This window comes from Macaca mulatta, chromosome 5 (assembly GCF_049350105.2).
Source record: "Macaca mulatta isolate MMU2019108-1 chromosome 5, T2T-MMU8v2.0, whole genome shotgun sequence".
Classification (NCBI taxonomy): domain Eukaryota; kingdom Metazoa; phylum Chordata; class Mammalia; order Primates; family Cercopithecidae; genus Macaca; species Macaca mulatta.
In genome coordinates this window covers 50,670,121-50,695,232 of record NC_133410.1, presented here as the reverse complement: position 1 = coordinate 50,695,232, position 25,112 = coordinate 50,670,121, and the positions used below count along the sequence as shown (strand labels likewise).

Genomic DNA, 25,112 nt, shown 5'->3' with positions numbered 1-25,112 from the left:
CCTAAAACTACAAAAATTAGCTGGGCGTGGTGGTGGGCACCTGTAATCCCAGTTACTCGGGAGACTGAGGCAGGAGAATCGCTTTTACCCAGGAGGCGGTGATTGCAGTAAGCCGAGATCGCGCCACTGCATTCCAGCCTGGGTGACAAAGCGAGACCCCATCTCAAAAAAAAAAAAAAAAAAAAATAGACCCCAACTCTGTTTAAAAAAAAAAAAAAAAGAAAGAAAAGAAAAAAAAGAAACCAAAGTATAAAAACAAAATTATGAGACTGACCCTTGGAATTAACTAGTGAAAAAGACATTTTAAGGGGAGCAAAAAGGCATGAAGAATCTTGTCAGTAAAATCTTTTATTTGGTTTATATTTCAAATGTAATTTTAAAAGTTTATAAGCCAGGAAATTTGATAATATGAAAGCAAGGAGAAACTAAGTTGCACCATTTAGCTAAGCTCAGGGACAACATTCATTTATAATAAATCAAAAATTTGAGTTTTTCCATGCCATCAGTTGTACTTAAACATATCCATCATATTTCAGTTGCAAAAGATGGTGAAGAACTCAAGCTGAAGAGGTGTCTGCTGATTTTTGTTGCTTCGGTAAGATCTTTTCACCTATAAAGGACACACAAAGAAGAGTTTTGAATTTTCTCAATGTACTTTTATAATTTTTAATAAACTTTTAATTGCAGAATCATTTTTGATTGATGGAAAAGTTGCAAAGATAGTACAGAGAGCTCTCAGGTATCCAGCACCCAATTTTCCTGTTGGTTAACATCTTACGTTACCATGGGAGGTTTGTCAAAATTAATGAACCCATACTGACACATTATTACTAATCAAAGCCCATACTATCTTCAGATTACTTGGTTTTTACCTACTGTTTTTTTCTGTTCCAGCATCTCATCCAGAATACCACATTACATTTAAATGTCATGTTCTCTTAGGCTCCTCTAAACTGTGACTGTTTCTCATCCTCTCTTTGTTTTTGATGACCTTGACAGTTTTCAGGAGGAGTAGTCAGGTATTTTGTGGAATGTGCCTCAGTTTAGGTTTGTCTGATGGTTTTCTCATGGTTAGACTGGAGTAATGAGGTTTTGGGAGGAAGACCACAAAGGTAAAGTGCCATTCTCATCACATCAAATCAGGGGTGCAAACTATCAATATATTACCAGTGATGGTGACGTCGATTACCTGCCTCAGGTCATTGTGTCAGGTTTCTCCAGTGTGGAGTTACTCCATACAGCATAGAAAGTGTACTTGCGTGCTGTACTTTTCATACTGTACTTTTTGGAAGGAAGTCACCATGCAAACCCCCACTTCACGGTGGGGAATCATGCCGCTCTCCTTGAGGAAGGAGTATCCACCTAAATATGTGGAGTTCCGTATGGCAGCTGTGTCTCTTCTCCCATACAGAAATTCTCAAAATTCCCAGTTTTCCCTGCTTTCAACACGCATACTTTTCTTCAATTTTCAAATTTTATTCAATCATTTATGTTAGTATAAACTCATAAATATTTGACACTTTGGGTTATAATCTAACACGACCTTATTTTATTCCTCAAAGTGTCCCAGTTTGGACTGTGGGGAGCTTTCCAGTTGATTCCTATGTCCTTTGTCTCAATCTATTTTTAACGTAAATCATGTTGTTATTCCTTGCTCTTTCTCTCGTTTCTCCCCATTTCGATATCTGTGTATCTAAAGCTTTATTGCCAGTGAGTGATGTAGGGTCCAAGTTGATGAGGAGGAGTCAGGACTGCCAAGGTATTTTACTTCAAACCCATCTAAAGATTCAGTGAGATATTTTCCCTGAGGTTAAAGAAAACACTTGTGCTATCAGGACTCATTATCATCAATGTGTGGGTAGATATTTGATGTAAATTGTTTCATGCATTTATTTAAGTAAACAGTGTTGGAATGGTCTAACTCCCCATCTTTGCTTCTAGCCTCATCCTGTACAGTCTGTACTATATACTGCTATTAGATTAATATTTACTATTTTTAAATTTTATTTATTTTTATTTTTACTTTTTAGTAGAGATGAGGTCTCGCTATGTTGCCCAGGCTGGTCGCTGGTGCTGAACTCCTGAGCTCAAGTGATCCTCCCACCTAGGCCTCCCAAAGTGTTGGGATTATAGGCATGAGCCACTGTGCCCAGCCTTAGATTCATATTTCTAAAGTGTAGTTCTATTCATTTACTTCAAGCCTGCAATAACTTCCCAATTCCTACCAGGTCATTAGCTTAGTATTCAGACATTGCATGCTAAGGCCCCAATTCACTTTTTAAAATCTTTTATTTTTCATTATTTTTCTACTTATGCCATATGTTCTAACCAAGTTGGACCTAAGTTCATATTTTCTCTTTTTTTTTTGCCTCTCTAGTTTCATGAATATTGCTGATTAGAAGCAACGTTTCATTTCTTTTCTTTTTCTTTTCCTTTTTTTTTTTTTTTTGAAACAGGGTCTTATTCTGTTGCCCAGGCTGGAGTGCAGTGGTGTGATCATAGCTCACTGCAGCTTCTACCTCCCAGGCTCAAGTGATCCTCCCACCTCAGCCTCCCAAGTAGCTAGGGCTACAGGTGTGCACCACCACACCTAGCTAATTTTTGTATTTTTTGAAGAGACGGGGTTTCAACATGTTCCCCAGGCTGGTCTTGAACTCCTAGGTTAAAGCAATCCTCTTGCCTTGGCCTCCCAAAGTGCTGGAATCACAGGCGTGAGCCACTGCACTCAGCCTCCATTTCTATTAATTAAAACCACATCTTGAGTCAGTGATCCTCTGTTTGCCCCATCTAATTCACTTACTCCCTTGACCATCCTGCTGCGTGCCCTGGGAGGCGACCTGGGGACTACAGTGACACTTGGCTGCCTTCTGCCTTTCTGGTGGGTTCAGCCAACGGGAAACCCAGAAGGACATCCTAAAGTGAGGTCAGGGTACTTTTTCAGTTCTGTGGGTTGCCTCCGGCTGCTCAAAACCCTCTCTTGAGAGGATACTGTTTCTTTCAGGGCAGCCTTCTTCACACAGCTCTCTCCTTAAGGATTCAGGTAACTGCTCCCTCTTCTCCTCCCTGGGGCTGTTGCCAGGCAGATTATTACACCATGCCTTGTTATTTCCCTACAGTGCCCCACCCACACCTTTATACTTAGTCTTCATTAAATCCTTGAACTATCACAGTTTCAGTGCCATCAGTTTCTCGTTGTGAACTAGTACACACTTCTTCTTTAGAATTAAAAATCACTTCTTTCAAGAAACTTTCACTTATACATCTTATAAGATGTGATCTTTTCCTCCTCTGAACATAAAATATCACTTTGTCTATAGCCATTAATTGAATTCTGCATTTTAGTTAGGGGTTTGTCTAATCCCCCTTTTTTAGTATAAAGTCTATAATGACAGAGGGACCAGCTTATTCATCTTGCCCCCCAACCCCACCACAATACCTAACAGTATCTTACCTAGTCTTAGATACTGATACATTGATACATTACTTGCAAAGACAATGTATACTTGATCCTAGATCCTTGATACATTACTTGCTAAGTAAATGAACATTTTTTTACATATCTCCCAAGAGTTATTTTTATTAACCTATACAGAGTCTTTATCACTTCAGGAAGGAAATTGGCTATTAGAAAGAGTAGAAAAATTGTTTTCTTTCCATACTCAAGACATATTCTACAGGGGATGGAGTAAATCATGTTGATTTCTACTTAACTACATCCTCAATAGATAGTCCTGAGAAAAATTAGTTGGAAATGACTTGATTGAATTTCAGATGGTGAATTCCATATAACTTCCAAACGTTCTAAATTCTATTTCCACCTCTTTCAAAGTTCAACTTCTCCAATAGGAGTTTTCTATTTAACCTCACCTTGCTATGATAGATGCTTTATGCCACAATCAATCCAAATATCATATAGTATGTTATTTTCATTGCTCTTCTATTTTATAATTATTTACCAATTCCTTTTGTCAACTTGTTTGTCTTAGCAGGGAAAATGTTTTCTAATTCTTTTATATCTCACCATACTCTGGTATTTTACAACTGGTAAGTGCTTCCTTAATAGACCACCAGAATTCTGAGAAGTTTAGAAAATTCACCATTCCTTTATTTACTAAATTATAGTTTCAAAGTATGGAGCTATCTTCTTCATAAGAAGAAATTAAAGCCAATCTTGATATTATGATAGCACTTCAGGAGACTTAAGAAATAGCTATTGCTGAATTATTCAAAACAATGAGTAATTGACAAAGTCGTTAGTGATATTTCTGAAAACCCACATATTCTGAGAGGAATGTTTGCATTGACTCACCATCAGTTTTTAGAAAGCACGCATGGCTCTCCTTCTGTTGATATCTCTCTTGATTTGGCAAAGAGAACAATGAGGACAGCAAAGGGTTACCATATAGTCATCACAAATAGATCCCTGTTTGAAAACAAAAAAGAAATAAAAATATAAAATTCACCTATTTGGAATTAAGACTTGCCACATCTTGAAGAGAAGCAGAAGGCACTGCTCTTTAGGATTCAGAGTTTGGATGGATACATTTAGGAAATGTTACCTCGCTTTTTCATATAAATGTTGTCTCATTTTATGACAGAAAATATTTTCTATACTTTACATTTCTGAAAATGTAAGAAGATGTCCAACCAAACTATCAAGTATGAGAGTTAAATATCTTTAGGAAGTGGAATTTCAAAACTCTTTTCTCCTGGACCTCCTCTCTGTCACAGGAAGTTAGTAGAGGATGTGCTCCACCAAAATGTGGGTATAAACCAAGGAAGAGGAAGATACGGGATATAAGAAGCAGGAGTCTAACATAGGAGAGAAGCTAATGGAATCTCCAGGGTCATGGTGAAGGGAGATCCCAGGATGAGAGCTAAGCACTAGGAATAATGGGCAACTAGTTCAAAAGGTAGTAGGACTGGAAGTGATTTCATCATGAAGATGAAAATGATAAAACATCTACGTGTTGAAGGTGTTGGGAAGAGATTTAGAAAACTGGCAAACAATTTGGGGCTAAAGGACTCATAAGTAAATGGAGGAAAAATACTAACAAAAAACTCAATAATTACTAATACCAGGAAAAACAAAATTGAACAGGAAAAGCAATCATATTTACTATATGACTCAGCTCTGAAGTTGAATAAAACAAATATAAGTATCCTAATGTAAACACTGAATATGGAATTAACCATATAACTATATTGGAAAGAATGGGATGGGGGAGAGGGCACATGTGTGTGGTGGGGGGAGGAGGAGAAAACAGAACTAAATTCACATCTTCCCTAGTAGGAGGTTAACAGATAATGCCTCTAACTAAAAGTCAAGAAGTAGCAATACAAGTGTGTGATTTGGAGATATGGAGAAAAATTCCCAAGACATCAGCTCTAGGGAAGAAGTAAGGAAGAAACTTTTGGGGACTACTTTGTAAAATTAGATGATTTTAAAAACACTTTGTTTCAGGGTTTTGATAAATAAAAATATTAAAGCTGCATTAGAAAACAGTGGCATTTACATTCCTGGCATTTAATCGACTTGAAACTGAACACAGTCATGGGCAGGGCACGAGATGAACCCTAATCTCCATCAAGTGCAGGGTCTACAAACCATATCAAGCACTGATCTTAGAAGCAGTTTAGGGAGGGTCAGAACCTTGTAGCCTCCAGCTCCATGACTTCTAAACTATAATTTCTAATCTTGTGGCTAATGTTAGTCCTACAAAGGCAATCTAGTCCCCAGGCAAAAAGGAGGTCTGCTTTGGGAAAGGGCTATTACCATGTTTGTTTAAACTATAAACTAAGTTTCTCCCAAAGTTAGTTCAGCCTACACCCAGGAATGAACAAGGACAGCTTGGAGATTAGAAGCGAGATGGAGTCAGTTAAGTTAGATCTCTTTCATTGTCTCGGTCATAATTTTGCAAAGGCAGTTTCACCACCTCAGTCTCCTGAAAAAGAGTTTCAGGCTAGGACTACAGGTGTGCTCAACTGCACCTAGCTGAAACTACTTTATATTGTCACTTAAAAATATTTATCATTTTGTTAATTCCAAAAAAAAAAAATGCTTACTGACAGCACTTGTGAACAAAATTTAAAAATAATAAAAATTAAAACAATTTTAAATGCATGCTATAGATAATTTTAATGACGAATTGAAACACAGAACAATATTAAGTGAAAATAACAATATAATCCCTTTCTACCCAATGTCATTACGAGAGATAAACTATTAATAATCTGCTGTGTATCCTCTTTCCTTAGCTTTTGTTCTATGCCTATGACTCATATAAATATAGATTAGACGAAGATACAGCTATGAACATGGACATATAGAGTCTGGCATTTCAGGAGTTCTTTTGTTTTTTAAAAATGAGGTCATACTATCCCGTAACTTATTTTTCCTACTTGATATATGATAGACAATACTGTAAGACATTTCTATGTCTTGTTTTATGTCCTTGAGAGCTAAATCTTGTGACCACATGGGGATACTTTCTTTTGGTTTCCACCATCCAGAGGAGAGGAATTTGGGGGTTCATGTCATAGTTAGTCCAAAAAATTTTTCTTGAGCAGATAAAAGCCTTGTGAGCTTGAAATTGGCTTCTCTAAGCTCCTTCTGGAAAAAGCAGTAGAAACTGCTCAGTGCTATATAGCTCAGCAGCTAAGGTGTTATCTTTTTGGCAGTGGCGGCCTGGGTTCAATTGTTGGCTTCTGGAATGATTCCTTTCTGGTTTGTTATTTGTGTAACTTTGCCATTTATTGAGGTGTTTTTCCACCAATGGATAGCTTCTGATTTCCCCTCTTGAATTTTCCTTTCTCTGAACTACCTCGTGGAGATTGTAAATCTTGTAGAAAGGAAACTGCTTGCCATGTCCTTGAAGAACCGAGGAGGTTACCTTTGGTAAAGTTCAGAAACCAGAAATATTGGCCGCGTGGCATGGCTAAAGTCGGGTAATAAGATATCTGAAAGGATTTATTTTTTAGAGAGTACTTTGTTAAAAGTCAGCTTAATTAAAAGTGGATAAACAAGCTATAGGTATATTTAAAAGGCCTTTATATTTTTCTCTTCTTGGAACTTGTTTTTCTGAAAAAAGATTTTTTTCTTCTCAGTTGACTGAATTATTTTTCTCCTTTTTTTTTTTTTTTTGGTCTTGTCATCCTTAAGGCACATGAGAGGCCCTAAGATAACTTCTGGTAGCCTAGGACTCATTGGGAAAAACAGAGGAGGCACCAGAGACTGCGTTTTGGCGGGGGGGGCGGGGGGTGGGGACACTGTTTTCCTCATGAAACCCCAGGAATTGGATACAGCCAAAGTGGATAGATGCCTGTCAAAATCAAAGACTCTGTTCTGTTTTGCATTGTGTTATCTGACGGTTTTGAGTTTGGGGGGTATCAGCAATCACTCTGCATTATGAGAGAGCTTTGGTGTGTAATAACTAGATAGGAAATATACTTTAAGGGGTGGTTAACAGTAGTATGGAGGGATACTTGACTCTTCACACTTAGATCAGAGAAGCATGCTCTTGGCCACCTGGAAGATAAGGCAACATGCTCACCCCTCATTGGGAGATGAGACTCTCATGAGGATGGGCTAATTACAAAATGGGCTGATTGGCTTTGGGCTGCCTTGTAATGAAATGCACAGTCGGTAAAAGCACTGCACTGTCTTCTTCCGTAGTATTTCCCTCCTTTTGGGGATCCAGAAACTAGTATAAAATGGCATCTTTAACTTTGGAGATCTGTCTTTGCCTTCAGCTGTTTGTTTGTTACTTATTTGGTCCTAGAAATGCATGCTCTCCCAGCTCTGTTCCTCCAAGGGCTCCACCCTGAAGCCAGTCATCCAATTAAGAAACGGGCAAATGAAAAAATCTTACAAGTGCCCAATCTTCTTTCTGTCTGTATTTACATGTGAGGTGTGTGTGTGTCTGTGTGTATGTGTGTGTGACGTTTATATATAAAAGAGCTCTGATTAATTGGCTTAGAAAAAAGGGCTTAAATAAAATATTTTGTCAGAACAATAGAAACTTTAATGCCTTTTTGTTCACATGGCTTTAGTAATCTTTTGGAAATAAGGACAGTTTTAAAGATTATTGGTAAAATAAGTTGTCTTGAAAATGTAGACATTTGTCCTAAATTAAGGTCAGATATCAGATTTGCTAAATGCTTTAAGGTCAAACCGTTTCTTTGACTTTTGAAAATTGTTCGATTTACCTACTTTGGCGGCCTAGCTAATATATAAGGCCTGGGGACATATGGAGAGCCATGCCCACTAGCTATGCTAAAAAGTCAGACCTTATCTTCATTTCTGTCTAATGTCCTAGGCTCCACCCCAATACATAATTAAAATCTCTTACTTATCAGAGTTTTCACCAAAAATAAAAGTTGCTAAGAGTTAATACTATAACATGTAATTGAGACCACTGGAGAAACAGTTTTAAAAAATACAAGGTGTGTAGGGAATGTGTTTTTGGTAAAAGATTGTAAGAAGGCATAGGAATATGGCTTTTGTTAAAGGGAATGTAATTTTGTCTAGTTCTGAGGGTTTGTTTTTTTTTTTTTTTTTGAGATGGAGTGTCGCTCTGTGGCCAGGCTAGAGTGCAGTGGCGCGATCTTGGCTCACTGCAACCTCCGCCTCCGGGATTCAAGCGATTTTCCTATCTCAGCCTCTTGAGTAGCTGGGACTACAGGTGTGCGCCACCATGCTCAGCTAATTTTCATATTTTTAGTAGAGACGGGGTTTCACCATGTTGGCCAGGATGGTCTCAATCTTCTGACCCTGTGATCCGCCCACCTTGGCCTCCCAGAGTGCTGGGATTACAAGCGTGAGCCACTGTGCCGGCCCGAGGGTTTTAAAGATTGTCTTAACCTAAAAGAGTAACGGGACAAAACTAAAGGTTTAAGGAAAGTGAAAAGGGTTTGTAAAGGGTTGATCTTGTAAAACATTCTGTTAGTATAAACAAGTTGGCCAAGAGCTAAAAAAAATTATTTAGCATTTTTCCAAAGGTTAAAACATTCAAATCATACTGACGTGGGGCCAGAATCTGGGCCCATGTGTCCAAATAACAGGATTTTCTTAGAAAATGGATCTGCTGTTTGATGGAAAATTATAAAGCGTTCTAAAAAGTTTATGAAAATCTTACCTTATGGTCAAACTAATTAAAACTGGATAGATATATACAATTGTATGTAAAAACTAGCTTTAGCATTAAAGACGCACTAATGCAAACATGAAATTCGGTTTTCTTTTTCAAAGATGATTTTTATGTCATGTTAAAAGATAATGAAAGAGTTTTGTTTTCTCCTCTGGGTAAATGGCAGGAACAAAAGGAGGACAGAAAGAAGAGACAGATTCGGCTGGCTTCACGCCATCTTCACTGAGTCTTGTTTAGAAAGCTAAGTCTCCTCTATTAGAATAAAAGGTTTGGTTTTTTTTTTTTTTTTTTAATTTTGTTAGTTATTTTTGCCAAATGAATGACTTATGGTGACTTGGGATTCTATTTTGTGATATCTGGTGTTTTAGACCTTTGATATTTGACAAACTTTCCAAAATCAAATTATAAATTATGTTTCTTTCTAACCTAATAGTTAGATATTAGGTCCTCTAAATGGCTTATTTGGTACAAAAATCATACAGGAAGCATTGTCAAATATGAAATTACTTTCTTTGGTCTATATTTGTGTAAATGTGTTATTGGTATATGTTCTAAAATTATATAAAACTGCTATAATTCTAATATGACTTAGTATATGTTAACAATAATAATTATAATTATTATGTTGAATGGCTGTGTGCCACAGAAGTAAATTTCCTTGTCAATTGTGCCTTTAGCTGTGGCTGCCCTAAAATGTCTTTGTCATCCACAGACAATTGTTTTCTCACTTTGGTCCTCTTTAAAAGACGATTTTTTTTTTTTTTTTTGAGATGGAAATTTCATTCTTGTTACCCAGGCTGGAGTGCAATGACACAATCTCAGCTCACTGCAATTTACAAATTGAAGGTCTGTGGCAACCCTGCATCAAGCAAGTCTATGGGTGCCATTTTTCCAACAGCGTGTGCTCACCTCATGTCTCTGTGTCACAGTTCGGAAATTCTTGCAATATTTCAATTTTTTTCATTCTTACTATATCTCTTATGGCCACCTGTGATCACTAGACTTTGATGTTACTATTTAATTATTTTGGGGCACCATGAACTACACCCATCCATATAAGGTGGTGATATAGTTTGGATGTTGTCCCCACCCAAATCTCATGTCAAATGTAATCCCCAATGTTGGAGGTGGGGCCTGGTGGGACGTGACTGGATCATAGTGGCAGATTTTCCCCTTAGTTCCAATAGTGAGTGAGTTCTCGTGAGATCTGGTTGTTTAAAAGTGTGTAGCACAGGTCGGGCGTGGTGGCTCACACCTGTAATCCCAGCACTTCAGAAGGCCGAGGCAGGCGGATCACAAGGTCAAGCGATCTAGACCATCCTGGTAAACATGGTGAAACCGGTCTCTACTACACACACACACACACACACACACACACACACACACACACACACAAAGATAGATGGGAGAGACAAGATTGCACCACTGCACTCCAGCCTGGTGACACAGCAAGACTGTCTCAAAAAAAAAAGTGTGTAGTACCTATGTCCCCCTTCCTCCTGCTCCAGTCATGTAAAGTGTTGGCTCCCCCTTTGCTTTCTGCCATAATTGTAAGCTTCCAGAGGACTCCCTAGAGGCAGATGTCACTATGCTTCCTATACAGCCTGTGGAACCATGAGCCAATTAAAGCTCTTTTCTTTATAAATTACCTAGTCTCAGGTACTTCTTTATAGCAATGCAAGAATGTTTTCTTTATAAATTACCCAGTCTCAGGTACTTCCTCCTTTCTTTTTTTTTTTGGAGATGGAGTCTCGCTCTGTCGCCCAGGCTGGAGTGCAGTGGCCCAATCTCGGCTCACTACAAGCTCTGCCTCCCAGGTTCACACCATTCTCCTGCCTCAGCCTCCTGAGTAACTGGGACTACAGGCACCCGCCATCACGCCCAGCTAATTTTTTGTATTTTTAGTAGAGACGGGGTTTCACCTTGTTAGCCGGGATGGTCTCGATCTCCTGACCTCGTGATCCACCTGCCTTGGCCTCTCAAAGTGCTGGGATTACAGGCGTGAGCCACCGTGCCCGGCCCGGCCCAGGTACTTCTTTATAGCAATGTGAGAATGGACTAATACCGACAGCAAATTTAACTGATAAATGTGAGTATTCCAACTGCTCCACTGACCAGGTGTTCTGTTCTCCCATCTCTCTTCCTTTCCTTGGGCCTGTCTATTCCCTGAGACACAATAATACTGAAATTAGGCCAGCCAATAACCCTACAATGGCCTCTAAATGTTCAAATGAAAGGAAGAGTCCCATATCTCCTAATTAAATCAAAATCTAGAAATAATTAAGCTTAGTGAGAAAAACATATTGAAACCAGAGAGAGGCTGAAAGCTAGTCCTCTTGTGCCAAATGGTTAGCCAAGTTGCGAATGCAGTGGAAAAGTTCTTGAAGGAAATTAAACATGCTACTCCAGTGAACATATACACGATAGGAAAGCAAAACAACCTTATTGCTGATCTGCAGAAAGTTTGAGTGGTCTGAATAGGAGATCAAACCAGCCACAATATTCCCATAAGTCAAAGTCTAATCCACAGCGAGGCCCCAGTGCTCTTCAATTCTGTGAAGGATAAGAGAGGTAAAGCTGCAGAAGAGGCTGGGTGCGGTGGCTCACGCCTGTAATCCCAGCACTTTGGTAGGCTGAGGTGGGCAGATCACAAGGTCAGGAGATTGAGATCATCCTGGCCAACATGGTGAAACCCGTCTGTACTAAAAATACAAAACAATTAGCTGGGTGTGGTGGTGCGCACCTGTAATCCCAGCTACTCGGGAGGCTGAGGCAGGAGAATCGCTTGAACCCAGGAGGCGGAGTTTGCAGTGAGCCAAGATCATGCCCCACTGCACTCCAGCCTGGCGACAGAGCGAGACTCCATCTCAAAACAAACAAACAAACAAACAAAAAAGAAAGCTGCAGAAGAAAAGTCTGAAGCTAAAATAGGTTGATTCATGAGGTTGAAGGAAAGATGTCATCTCCATAACATAAAATCACAAGGTGAAGCAGCAAGTGCTGGTGGAGAAGGTGTAGCAAGTGATCCAGAAAGTCTAGCTAAGATAATTAATGAAGGTGGCTACACTAAAAAACAGATTTTCAATGAAAATGAAACAGCTTTACTGGAAGAAGATGCCATCGAGGAAAGTCATAGTTAGAGAGAAGTCAGTGCCTGTCTTCAAAGCTGCCAAAGACAGGCTGACTCTCTTCGTAGGAGATAATGCAACTGGTGATTTTAAGTTGAAGCCAATGCTCATTTGCTATTTGCAAAATCCTAGAGCCCTTAAAAATTATTCTAATCACTTCTCTTTCCCCCACCCCACGAGAAAAAACAAAAAGAATTATGCTAAATCTGCCTGTGCTCTATAAATGCAACCACAAAACTTGATGACAGCACATGTGTTGACAGCATTGTTTAACAAATATCAAGCCCACTACTGAAACCTATACTCAGAAAGAAAGATTATTTTCAAAATATTACTGTTCACTAACGATGTACCTAGACATCCAAGAACTCTGATGCATACAAAGAGATTAATGTTGTTTACATGCCTTCTAAAAGAATATTTATTCTGCAGCCAATCAAGGAGTAATTTTGATTTTCAAGTCTTATTATTAAAAGAAAAATATTTTTGAAGGCTGTAGCTGCCATAGACAGTGATACCGCTGATGGATCTAGGGAAAGTAAATCAAAAATCTTGTGGAAATGATTAATAATTTTGTATTTCATTAAGAATATTCATGATTCCTGGCCAGGAGTGGTGGCTCACAGCTGTAATCCCAGTATTTAGGGAAGCCAAGGCAGGCGGATCATTTGAGGTCAGGAGTTCGAGACCAGCCTGGCCAACATGGTAAAACCCCATCTCTACCAAAAAATAAAAATAAAAAATTAACTCAGTGTGGTGGTGCACATCTATAGCCCCAGCTACTTGGGAGGCTGAGGTGGGAGAATCGCTTGAACCTGGGAGGGGAAGACTGCAGTGAGCCAAGATGGCGCCATTGAACTCCAGCCTGGGTGATTGAAACCCTGTCTCAAAAGACAAAACAGAAAAAATTCATGATTCCTGGGGGGAGATCAAAATATCAACATTAAAAGGAGATTGGAAGAAGTTGAGTCTATCCCTCATGGATGACTTTGAGGTGTGCAAGACTTCAGTAGAGAAAGTAACTACAGATGCGGTAGAAATAGCAAGAGAACTAGAATTAGAAATGGAGCCTAAAGATGTCACTGAATTGCTGCAATATCATGATAAAACTTGAATGGATGAGGAGTTACTTCTTATGGATGAGCAAAGAAAGTGGTTTCTTGGCCTGGCGCGGTGGCTCATGCCTGTAATCCCAGCACTTTGGGAGGCTGAGGTGGGTGGATCATGAGGTCAGGAGATTGAGACCATCCTGGCTAACACAGTGCAACCCTGTCTCTACTAAAAATACAAAAAATTAGCTGGGTGTGGTGGCGGGCACCTGTAGTCCCAGCTACCTGGGAGGCTGAGGCAGGAGAATGGCGTGAACCCGGGAGGTGGAGCTTGCAGTGAGCCGAGATCAAATCACTGCACTCCAGCCGGGTGACAGAGTGAGACTCCCTTTCAAAAAAAAGAAAGCTGTTTCTTAAGGCTGGGCGGGGTGGCTCACACCTGTAATCCCAACACTGTGGGAGGCTGAGGCGGGTGGATCACAAGGTCAAGAGATCAGCACCATCCTGGCCAACATGGTAAAACCCTGTCTCTACTAAAAATACAAAAGTTAGCTGGGCGTGATGGTGCATGCCTATAGTCTCAGCTACTAGGGAGGATGAGGCAGGAGAATCGCTTGAACCTGGGAGGCGGAGGTTGCAGTGAGCTGAGATCGCAGCCGCTGCACTCTAGCCTGACAACAGAGTGAGACTCGTCTCAAAAAAAAGAGAAAGAAATAAAGTGGTTTCTTGAGATGGAATCTACTCTTGGTGAAGATGCTGTGACTATGATTGAAATAACAACAAGGAATTTAAAATATTCCGTAAGCTTAGTTGATAAAGCCATAACAGGGTTTGAGAGGACTGAATCCAATTTTGAAAGAAGTTCTATTGTAGGTAAAATACTATCAAACAGCATAGAAATCTTTCCTTTCATGAAAGGAATGGTCAATTGGTGAGGCAGACTTCATTGTTGCCTTATTTGTTTTTTGTTTTTGTTTTGTTTTGTTTGAGATGGAGTCTTGCTCTGTCGTCCAGGCTGGAGTGCTGAGGCATAATCTGGGCACACTGCAGCCTCTGCCTCCTGGGTTCAAGCAATTCTCTTGCCTCAGCCTCCCAAGTAGCTGGGATTACAGGCACCTGCCACCATGCCTGACTAATTTCTGTATTTTTAGTAAAGAGGGGTTTCACCATGTTGGCCAGGCTGGTCTCTAACTCCTGACCTCAAATGATCAGCCCTCCTGGGCCTCCCGAAGTGCTGAGATTACAGGTGTGAGCCATCACACCCAGACCATTGTTGCCTTACTTGAAGAAATTGCCACAGTCACCCCACTTCAGTATCCAGCACCCTGGTCAGCAGCCACCAACACTGAGACAAGACCCTCAACAGGCAAAAACATTATGAATTGCTAAAAGTTCAGATAGATTATTATTAGTATTTTTTAGCTATAAAGTATTTTAAAATTAAGGCACATATGTTGTTTTTCGAGACATAATGTTATTGCATACTTAATAGACTATAGCGTAGTATAAGCATACCTTTTATGTGCACTGGGAAACCAAAAAATCGTGTGACTTGCTTTATTGCAATATTCGCTTTGTTGTGGCGGTCTGGAACTAAACCTGTATATCTGAAGTTTGCCTGTATATATATGTGCACACACACGCACACAAGCACACACACATCCACTCCCAATCTTATTGGTTCTGTTTCTAATGCACTTAGGAGAACCCTAAGTAATACAATCTCTCACCTACAAAAAGTGGAGTTGGTGTAATGGAAAGTGTATGAATGGACAGTTAGAACCGAGTATTGACTCCTTCTCTACTATTATCTTTGAGGAAATTACTCTACCTCTTAAAACTTTAAAGTTCTCATCAGCAAAATGTTGTGGACCTACCCGCTTTGCAGAGATGATGTGAGAATTAAGTGAGATAATACATGTAATGCATCTGGGGCACAGTAGATCCTAAATAATCCTCTTCCATTGTATGACATCTATTGCAAATATGAGTTATTTATTTTCTCAGGTTTTCAACAGAAACCTAGAAGGAGGCCACATAACCAGAAGATCTGTTGCTACAACTGAATGCAAGATTGCACATGCTAGGGAACTCTTATCAATCAATTTCAGAAGATGCATACATCAAATGATCTCTAGGTTTATAATAATTATTTTGAATGTGGTTGCATATTTGAGTGAGATGGTATGGTAACAGACTCACAGGGATGCCATATCGGGTCCTGTAGAGAGTCCTCATTGCGACGCTCGTTCCACACAGACAGCATTCGTTCATATCAGCTGCAACTTGACACCCAAGGCATGGGAAACAAAATGTGCCACAGAGACCTAGACACATAAAACCAGGGGTACACGTTACTCCACTCTGCCCCTGCCACAACTGAAAGTTTAGCTTGCTTTCACAAATGGCAGTCCAAGTCACGAGGCCTTGGCCACGTAACCTGCTGCTAAGCCCATCTTCAATGTTTCTGTGTAGCTTTGCATCAGTTTCTCCCTCCACACGCAAATCATTTCAGGAATGACCACGCCTTTGTAAAGTATATCATTCTTGTCTAGCTCTGCCTTCATTCATTTGTTCATTGATGCAGTAAAACGTATTCATTTTCCAGACATTATCCTCAGTACTGACAGTGCCCCTGGCTCAAGTCTAGTAGTGAAGGCAGATCATAGGGAAAGTTCTCCAACAGAAACGTGTTTAAAATGCCAACAGGTCACCCAGAAAAATGGGGCCTACAAGGCCCTGAGTAGGAAATGCTGTTTCAGCTGACTACTGAAGGATGATGAGATGTTTTAAAGGTGGACAAAAAGGAAAAGAGCCTCTTCGAGGTAATCTGGCATATCCTGGCAAAGGCTAGTGTTCATTCAATACGGCTGGAGCCCTGGGATGGGATGAGGATTTAGCTGTGGGTTGAGGCAGGTTGGGGAGCAGATGATGAAAAACTCTGAGTGTTAAGAGTGCGTCATGAGAGCTATGAGGAACCACTGAAACATTTTAAGAGGGGAGAATAATTTGATCAGATCTACATTTAAGAAAATGTGCTACTAAGCAATTAAGCTTTGATTGGAACTTGTGTATTCATTTAATTGGGTAATAATACTAGGGGTAAGAGGGTTAACCGGTTCATCTTTAGAGAGTTTCACCAATGTGATCTAATTCTTACTTTGATTTGCAGATGTTGAACTGGTGTCCTGAGAAGCTTAAGTCATCACTCCAGACAATGAGAGTGAAAAAACTAACCCAATTGTTTTATTCCCTAGGTAATTTTCCCTTGCTATGCTACTGAGTGTGTCATTCTTTTTTTATTTTTATTTTATTTATTTATTTATTTATTTATTTATTTATTTATTTATGATGGAGTCTTGCTCTGTTGCCAGGCTGGAGTGCAACGGCGCTCTCGGGTTCAAGCAATTCTTCTGCCTCAGCCTCCTGAGTAGCTGGGACTACAGGCACCCGCCACCACACCTGGTTAATTTTTGTATTTTTTAGTAGAGATGGGCTTTCACCATATTGGGCACGCTGGTCTTGAACTCCTGACCTTGTGATCTGCCCGCCTTGGCCTCCAAAAGTGCTGGTATTACAGGTGTGACCTACCACGCCCAGCCTGAGTGTAATTCTCAACACATTCAAAGTTCAATTTCAGGCCAGGCATGGTGGCTTATGCCTGTAATTCTAGCAATTTGGGAGGCTGAGGCGGGTGGATCACTTGATGTCAGGAGTTTGAGACCAGCCTGGCCAGCATGGTGAAACCTCGTCTCTACTAAAATCACAAAAATTCGCTGGGTGTGGTGGTGCGTGCCTGTAACCCCGGCTACTCGAAGGCCAAGGTAGGAGAATCACTTGAACTGGGGAGGCAGACATTGCAGTGAGCCGAGATTGCACCACTACATTCTAGCCTCGGTGACAAAGTGAGACTCTGTCTCAAAAAAACAAAAAGCAAAAACAAGGTTCAATTCAACTCTCATTCAAAGTCAATTTCAACTGTCAAGTGAAAGGATAATATATTTTATTTTCTTGTCTTAGAGTACTATGTGGACCAAGGCAAGCAAATAGACTTCAGAGCAAGTTTTCTGTAGGTGGGTTTGTTTGTTTCTTGGTCATTATTGAGAACTAAGCACCTTGCTCCTCTCTGCAACGCCCATCTCACCCCAAACTTCCTTTCCTGCAAGTTCATTTAGAGAGATCTCGAAGTAAGAGATCTTTTAGAGAGATCTTGTAAAAAGAAAACAGGCTGGGCGCGGTGGCTCACGCTTGTAATCCAGCACTTTGGGAGGCTGAGGCTGGTGGATCACCTGAGCAGGAGTTCGAGACCAGCCTGGCCAAATTGGTGAAACCCTGTGTCTACTAAAAATACAAAAATTAGCGGGGCATGGTGGCAGGTGCCTGTAATCCCAGCTACTGGGGAGGCTGAGGCAGGAGAATCTCTTGAATCTGGGAGGCAGAGGTTGCAGTGAGCGGAGATTTTGCCATTGCACTCCAGCCCGGGGAACAAGAGTGAGACTTCATCTCAAAAAAAAAAAAAAAAAAAAAAAAGGAAGAAAGAAAAAGAAAACAAAGCAGTCAGATATTTTTTTTTCCTCAGTGACAAGCTAATTGCCACAGAATTCTTTATTCTCAGGTGTGTAAAAAACCTAAATATATGAATGAAAATAGTTCTTCTCTGAACGCATATGGAAACCATGAATGAAAACTATCCCCTGGGTACCGGACACAACGTAACTATAAAATAATGAGGTTAATTTATATGTTGCAAGAATAGTCTTTCTAAAAAAAATCAAATTCAACTTGGAATTTTTAAATTAATGTAAGGTCTATTTAGTCAGGCCAGACCTGCTAGTTGTTATTAGAATCAATCAGCTCTTTTGCTATTATCTTAACCCAGAACTTATTTTAGGAGTAAGACTGTTCTTTGAAGGACTGGAGAAAAATTATCGGTACAGAGGCTTTTTTTTTTTGCCAAACATACCATTGCCTGACCTGCAGAGTGCCTGTAATAAGTTAGAAACTTTTTCTGCACCATAAGGGAAGAATAGGGGAAGGGTTTAGTCATTGGTAATTCACCTCGGTATCAATTAAGGGGATTCTTTCCCCACACTTACAGACTCCGCAGTCGCTGAAGCAGTCACACATGCTTGTCTGCCAGTTGGAGTTCTGGGGTGCCAGACCGACTCCAGGTTGGGTCACAACGACCACCGGCGCCTGAGATTGCATTTTCAGTGCTGGGTCTTAAAAGCAGTGGACTGAAAAGTCAAAGAGTGGCGTTAGAGATCTCGAGGTTGCTCTTGAAAGCCCACGTTAGGGCAGGATGCTGAGGCAGTGTAGAGGAAGTTGCTCTGTTTGAAGAACAGAATTTCTGTCTCCACCCCTCACAAGATAGAGGCCGTGCAGGTGGGAGGAAGGAATTCACCGGACTGGGCCGGGCGCGGTGACTCATGTCTGTAATCCCGGCCAAGGTGGACGGATCATTTGAGGTCAGGAATTCGAGACCAGCCTAGCCAGTATGGCGAAACCCCGTCTCTACTAAAAATGCAAAAAATTAACCAGGCTTGGTGGCGCGTGCCTGTAATTCCACCTACTCGGGAGGCTGAGACAGGAGAATCGCTTGAACCCGGAAGGTGGAGGTTGCATTAAGCCGAGGTCATACTTCTGCACTCCAGCCTCGGCGACAGAGTGAGACTCCATCTCAACAACCCCCCCAAAAACAAAAACCACAGAATTCTCTGAACTGGGAAGGTGAACAGTTGCTTCTCGTGGGGTAAGAGAGCGGAACAGTGTTGCTCATGTACTGTTTTTAGGCAGGTACCTGGTATCCACACAAGCAGCGAAACAAATGAGCAACCTGTGATCGTGGCCGAAAGTAGTGAATTATGGAAAATAACATTCTCTAAAATGGCATCATCCTAAACTTTTGTGTATATCCCCCCACTTCTTGCTCCTAATTTATTATTTCTTTTTGGACTGATTTCCTATGAGCAACCATTTCCAGTCTTCCTACTTCCTGACTTGTCCTTCACTTCATATTTACTGGGAGCTTGCAATCCTGTGTCAGCGCTGGCCTGACGGACGCTGCTGTGTGGTACGGGCAGTTTATTTAAGAAGTAAATTTGGTAAGGTTACTCCTCATTTCTCTACATCATGAGAGGCAGTGTAGGGTCATGGAACACGAATTAGATTAGGAGTGAGAGAGTCTTTGCCCAGGTCTTAGTTTCTGAAACTGTGATCTTAGACTCATCATTTAACTAGTCATTTAAATGTCCACTTATTAATCTGTAAAATGAGGTTTCTGACCTACCCACCTTACAGGCTCATTCTAAAGAATTTGTCTTTAAATAAAAATACCATGAACTGTATTCAGAATAGCTGAAGCTTATTTTAAATGTATTAGATGTGCCCTTCCATATACATTAAAGTGGTTATGGCTTCTGCTTGATTTTTTTTTTTTTTTTATGTACCATAATAGCCGTTCGCTGCTTTTTTACACTAGAAGAGTGAGGCACAAGAAGGTTCCAGTAAGTGAACAAAAAACCGGAGGGGTCGGCTGAGCCGATCATTCAGGGCGTGCATGATCCGCGGGTGTGTGTGTGGCGGCGGAGGAGTCCCAGTCTAGGGGCAGATACGTCGGGTGATGGACTAGGCAAACGTGTGTCTGGCTGCCGCTGTCTTCCGGCCTCTTCCAGGGAGGAGGATCGGGGAGGCGGAGAGCCCCCCTGGCTCCTCCCCAGTTGCAGGGACAGGTCTGAAGCAGGGGCTTCAGGAGGCGGGGAGTGGGTGGGTGGGCTTCTTACCTTCTCCGCCCTCTCTGCACTCGAGAAGGGGACTGTGAGCGGCAGCTGCGCTTGGGGCTCTTCGATCACCACCCCCCGCACTACGTCTCCCGCCAGAGCCGCTCTGGGACCCCTGGGTCTCCTCTGCTGGGACCAGACCTGCCTGCCGGTGAATTCTTAGAGCAGCCCGCGCAGAATCTATCCCAAGGAGACCGCCCATTGTTGCTGGCGCAATCAGGGAACGGCGCCTGCGGATGGCTGCCCTCGGGGGACCACTCGCCCGGGCGGCGCGCCGCTGGGGACTCGGCGTGAACCTGGCAGCGGGCGCGCGGTCTCGGAGCCCAGCCCCACCTGCAGGCGCCAGGAGCCGCAGCGCTGGGCAGGGCTGGCACCGCTCCCTCCCGGGCACCTGCCACTCTGTCGCTCCGGGCGCCCAGGCTCACCGGGCGTTTGTTTCTAAATTGTAAAAAGTTTTTATCAGATGGTATGGGCTGAGCAACGCTGGGATCGGAAAGTAAGACAAGAAACTATCACCCACCCTCTCCCCCGCCCGCTGATTTGAATGCTTATTAGATGGACCCTGGATTCTAGTCCTGCTGTACATGCCCACAATGTAAGAGGAAGCAGTCACAACCCTCTAGACACACTCATGCCGCCAATCTCATGAAATAAGAGGTAAGGACCTTGCAATGATTCCGTTTTCGTCACTCACCCCTTTTACAATAATTAGCTTGGCTTTGGGAAAAGTAAGTCCCAAATCCCCAACACTGAGGGGTAAGCTCCACAAAGGCAGGGAATTTTGTGGGTCAAGTTCACCGAGGTTTCTCAAAACCTTAGCTCGGAACCTGGTACACAGGAGGAGCTCACTAGCGGCCCCGTCACCACGCTCTCTGCTTCCCGGCGGGCTGAGGCCATGCGTGATGCAGGCTCCAGATGGTGCACAGCAAACAAGGGCCAGAGCCCAGCCCTGAAAACGCAAACAAGGCTAATGTTTCACCTGACTCTTCAGACCTCTACAGATGGGGCCCAGATCTTCCCTAAATCTCAACTCCAGTACTAACATGGTCAAAACCATATTTTTGGGTGATGGCTTCCCACATTTGGAATCTTGGGGGAAGAAGCATTACAGGAAATGCTAGAGAATATGTATTCTAATTTCTTATGCATTTCATCTTAATTATCAAATACCAGAAAAAATATGAAATGCTAATTATCAGTAATGTCAAGTGGTTATCCCTAGGTGATTGGCTGATAGACTTTTTTTGTTGTTTTGTGATAAGGTCTCTCTATTGCCCAGGCAGGAGTGCAATGGCATGATCGTAATTCACTGCAGCCTGGACCTCCTGGGCTCAAGTGATCCCCCCATCTCAGCCTCCTGAGTAGCTAAGATTACAGGCGTACACCACCATGCCTGGCTAATTTGTTTTCCTTTTCTGTAGAGATGGGGTCTCACTATGTTGCCCAGGCTGACCTTGAGCTCCTGGCCTCAAATGATCTTCCTGCCTTGGCCTCCCAAAACACTGAATTACAGGTGTAAGCCACCACCCATGGCCGATAATTTTTTTTATACTTAGCATTTATTTCTTTTACAAGCAAAACAAGAAATATCCTTTTCAGAAACGAAAAGCAAATCCAGTGACTAGAAAAAAAAAATTTAAGGGGGCATACCAAGCCAGGTACGGTGGCTTATGCCTGTAATCCTAGCACTTTGGGAGGCCGAGGCGGGTGGATCCTGGGTGACAGAGCGAGACTCTGTCTCCAAAACAAAAAACAAAAAAAAACAACAAAAAAAGGAGGGGCATGTCATACAAATGATACTATAGCTGTTTGTATTTTTTTTCCCTCTTGGCCTCTAGCCAATGCTTGGCACGAAACTGGTATTCAATAAATAAAGATGATCCTACAACTCTTTCAGAGGAAAAACATGTTCATTTTACACCCTTATTTTTTCAAGAAGGCTATATTGTGATTTTTAATACAATAACAGAAATCCGAAGATTTCAGAATAAAAACCACCCTGCAATTATCTAATTGTTTCTCCTTTACCTGACTGTCTTTACTTAGTGTATGGCGTATGTGTTTGTGTATTCAATTTGGCTAATGTTAGACTTCATAGCAGTTTGAGTCCTGAACATTTTCTGAGTGCCTTTGAAATCCACTCAGTGGCCATCTCTATATTCTGTACCAAGCAGCTGTATCGGCCTGGCGCAGTGGCTCACATCTGTAATCCCAGCAATTTGGGAGGCTGAGGTCGGGAGTTCAAGACCAACCTGAACAACGTGGAGAAACCCTGTCTCTACTAAAAATACAAAATTAGCTGGGCATGGTGGTGCATGCCTGTAATCCCAGCTACTCGGGAGGCTGAGGCCGGAGAATAGCTTGAACCTGGGAGGTGGAGGTTGCGGTGAGCCAAGATCGTGCCATTGCATTCCAGCCTGGGCGGCAGAGCAAGACTCCGTCTCAAAAAAAAAAAAAAAAAAAAAAAAAATATATATATATATATATATCTCAACTGTATCTCAAATATCCATATGCTAACTGCCAGTTAGTTTGTGTGAACATTTACTTCCTCCATGTAGTAGCCTCAACAGTCTTTAGCCCAACAGTCAACATTGTATGTTTCTGTTTCCTTCACTACTTTTGTACTTTTGACTTCCTCTTTTGAATGTGGGAGATTGCAGGGACCCAGGTGCTTTTGTGAATATTAGCACTAGGAACTGGTGCAGAATGGGGGGCCCCAGGAGGTTCTGATGCTATTATAAGTTCCTCTCTAGTGCAGATTGCCTGGATTGGTGGAGAAGTCTACTCGGCTTATCCCGGCATGGAAGAGTAGTCCTAAAGGGAACTGCTCTCCAGGACTTCCATCTGTCACTTCCAGCTTATTCTAAAAAGGGTCTAATAACTTCTCCTGTGAGATACCTTATTCAAAAAAATACCTTCTTGATAGTTATAAAACTGAGATGAGAAAGCAAACACACTCATTTGTATGTGCCTCTGTGATCATTTAAAAATTCAAGGTATCTTTTAAGTTACAACAAAGGTAAAACAGAAACAAATGTAAAATTGTTGCTTGTTCCAAACAACCACAATTCTCTTTGCTTTAGCCATGACATCTTTAGCCTTAGCCATTCAAGGTAAAAGGTCAACAGTAAGTGGAGAGAAAATTTCCTTGAAAATCTAGAATTTCTAGGACCTTAGGTATCACCTTGTCTCCTTAGTTCAGTGGTCCTCAAAGGTTACTATTAGTAAAACCACTTGGACAGCTCTTTAACATGTGGATTCCCAGACACTACTCAGAGATTGTAACTTAGATAGAGTGAGCTAGGGTTGAGGAATCTGTACAATGTAGAATTCTACACACTGTTCAGACATTGTGATTTAGATAGAATGAGCTAAGGTCTAAGAATCTGTAATGCGCACCTGCAGGGCTGCTGCCCTTATGCCATAGGATTTTGTCCTGTGAAATAGAAAAAGGTGGCCTTTCTCACAGACATGGCTTGGTGAGCATGTAGCTGCTTCGGTGAGAATTCGAAAAACAGTCTATCTTTCTCCAGGGTGATGAAGCCCATGCTAGGCCCTCCCGCATTCCCAGGAGCACATTTCAAACTAGCTCCTCTCTCTTCAGGTGCAGGCATGTGAAGTATCCTGGGCACTTCACTAGATTCTAATGCCAGTGGCCTTGCAGAGCACACTTTGTAACCCACGGCCAGTGGCGTTATTTTTCTTCTGTTACTAATAACTACAGATCCAATTTAATTCAGCAAATATTTTATTGAGTGCCAGGATGTGTAAAAGTCTTGTGCTGGATTTGGTAAGGGCTAAGGAGATGCCTGAGGTTTCCTTTCTGTGGCCAGCAGTTCTACCCATTGTGGGGTGACCACACAGCTGTTTTGTTCTATACCATCTTTAACCCCACAGGAGCAGAGAGTGTGATAAAAAAATTGGCAGGGGCCACCTTGGAAAATGCAGGAAAAGTAGGGGCAGGAGGAAGTGAAATGGGAATCTTGGTGGGTGAGCTTGGGAGAATGAGACTAGAATACCTTTCTTTAGGAAGTTCTTTCTGTGGAATGGTCTCAATGTCAGGAAATCTTGCAGTATTTGGTTCATATTTTAAACATCTTAATTTTATCTATTAGTTAAGAATCAATCCTGTATTTGTCTCTCCTTTCTATGAGCACCTCACTCCTGAGGACAGCCCACTATCTTATTAAAATACATTAATATTAATATAATACATGATATTAATTACAGTAATATTAATACATATTATTAATATTGATTAATCCAGACACAACATATTATTGAGATTTTTCTCTTCTTTCTACTGTTTATTGATGTTAAATTTCATTTTTTTTTGCTTTGATTGAAACATTTCCATTTCATAATCTCTCCATCTCTCTTTATACGTATTAATGAAGCACCAGAATTTAATTTTGAAGCATTCTAGTCTGTTTTTCTTACTTTCATAGTGAGAATTCAAGGATTCTTATAACTCATTAGCTAAATCTACAAAATTCCATATCTTGTTTCTAAATATTTTAAATGGATAAAATAGAATATTTGTAAAGCAGAAAGAAATTAGACCAGCATAAGTCAACATGCATACGTATTGAAATAAAGAGTGAAATTAATGATCATGTTACTAAATACAATATATATAATATGTGTTTGCTGCAGACAGCAGCAGTTGATGAGGATTCAAGGCTAGGATCTTACACTACTTTGAAAAGCCTGGCATTTGGCAAAATGCTTAGCACGAAATTGTTGAATTTGACTAAATGTATAAATTTAAAGCAATTAGATAAGAAAACCTTAGTCTTTTAGCTGAAACTCAAAATATAACATGCTAAGAAAAAAACAAGAAGATCAAATAACTTTTAAAGAAAGCTTTTTTTTTTCAATGCTAAGTTTTTAAAAGAAGTTCTTACTTGTACTTACAATTAGTAAATAAGGTTCAGAGGAGGAAATGTCTTGTGTCCTGGGAGAGAATCTCACCACAAATGAAAACTACTGAAAGGGGAGAGG

The 25,112-nt window shown here is 41.1% G+C and overlaps 1 protein-coding gene across 2 annotated transcripts; it reads right to left on the bottom strand.

Annotated features, from left to right (window-relative positions):
* Positions 1-332: 332 nt before the first annotated feature.
* Positions 333-25,112, bottom strand: PLAC8 (placenta associated 8). Of its 2 annotated transcripts, XM_078001439.1 has the most exons (6): positions 25,026-25,112; positions 20,800-21,054; positions 18,423-18,563; positions 15,529-15,653; positions 4,310-4,423; positions 333-610 (listed from the first exon to the last, which is right to left on the bottom strand). In XM_078001439.1, the coding sequence occupies exons 3-5, from the start codon at positions 18,532-18,534 to the stop codon at positions 4,319-4,321; spliced, it is 342 nt and encodes a 113-aa protein (XP_077857565.1). In that variant the 5' UTR covers positions 18,535-18,563; positions 20,800-21,054; positions 25,026-25,112; the 3' UTR covers positions 333-610; positions 4,310-4,318.

Coding starts and splice junctions, on each gene's coding strand:
- PLAC8 (XM_078001439.1), bottom strand. CDS start 18,534: ATGCAATCTCAGGCGCCGGTGGTCGTTGTGACCCAACCTGGAGTCGGT. Junction 15,654..18,422: donor CTTCAGCGACTGCGGAGTCT/GTAAGTGTGGGG, acceptor TTATGTGTCTAG/GTCTCTGTGGCACATTTTGT. Junction 4,424..15,528: donor GGACCCGATATGGCATCCCT/GTGAGTCTGTTA, acceptor GTTTTCAAACAG/GGATCTATTTGTGATGACTA.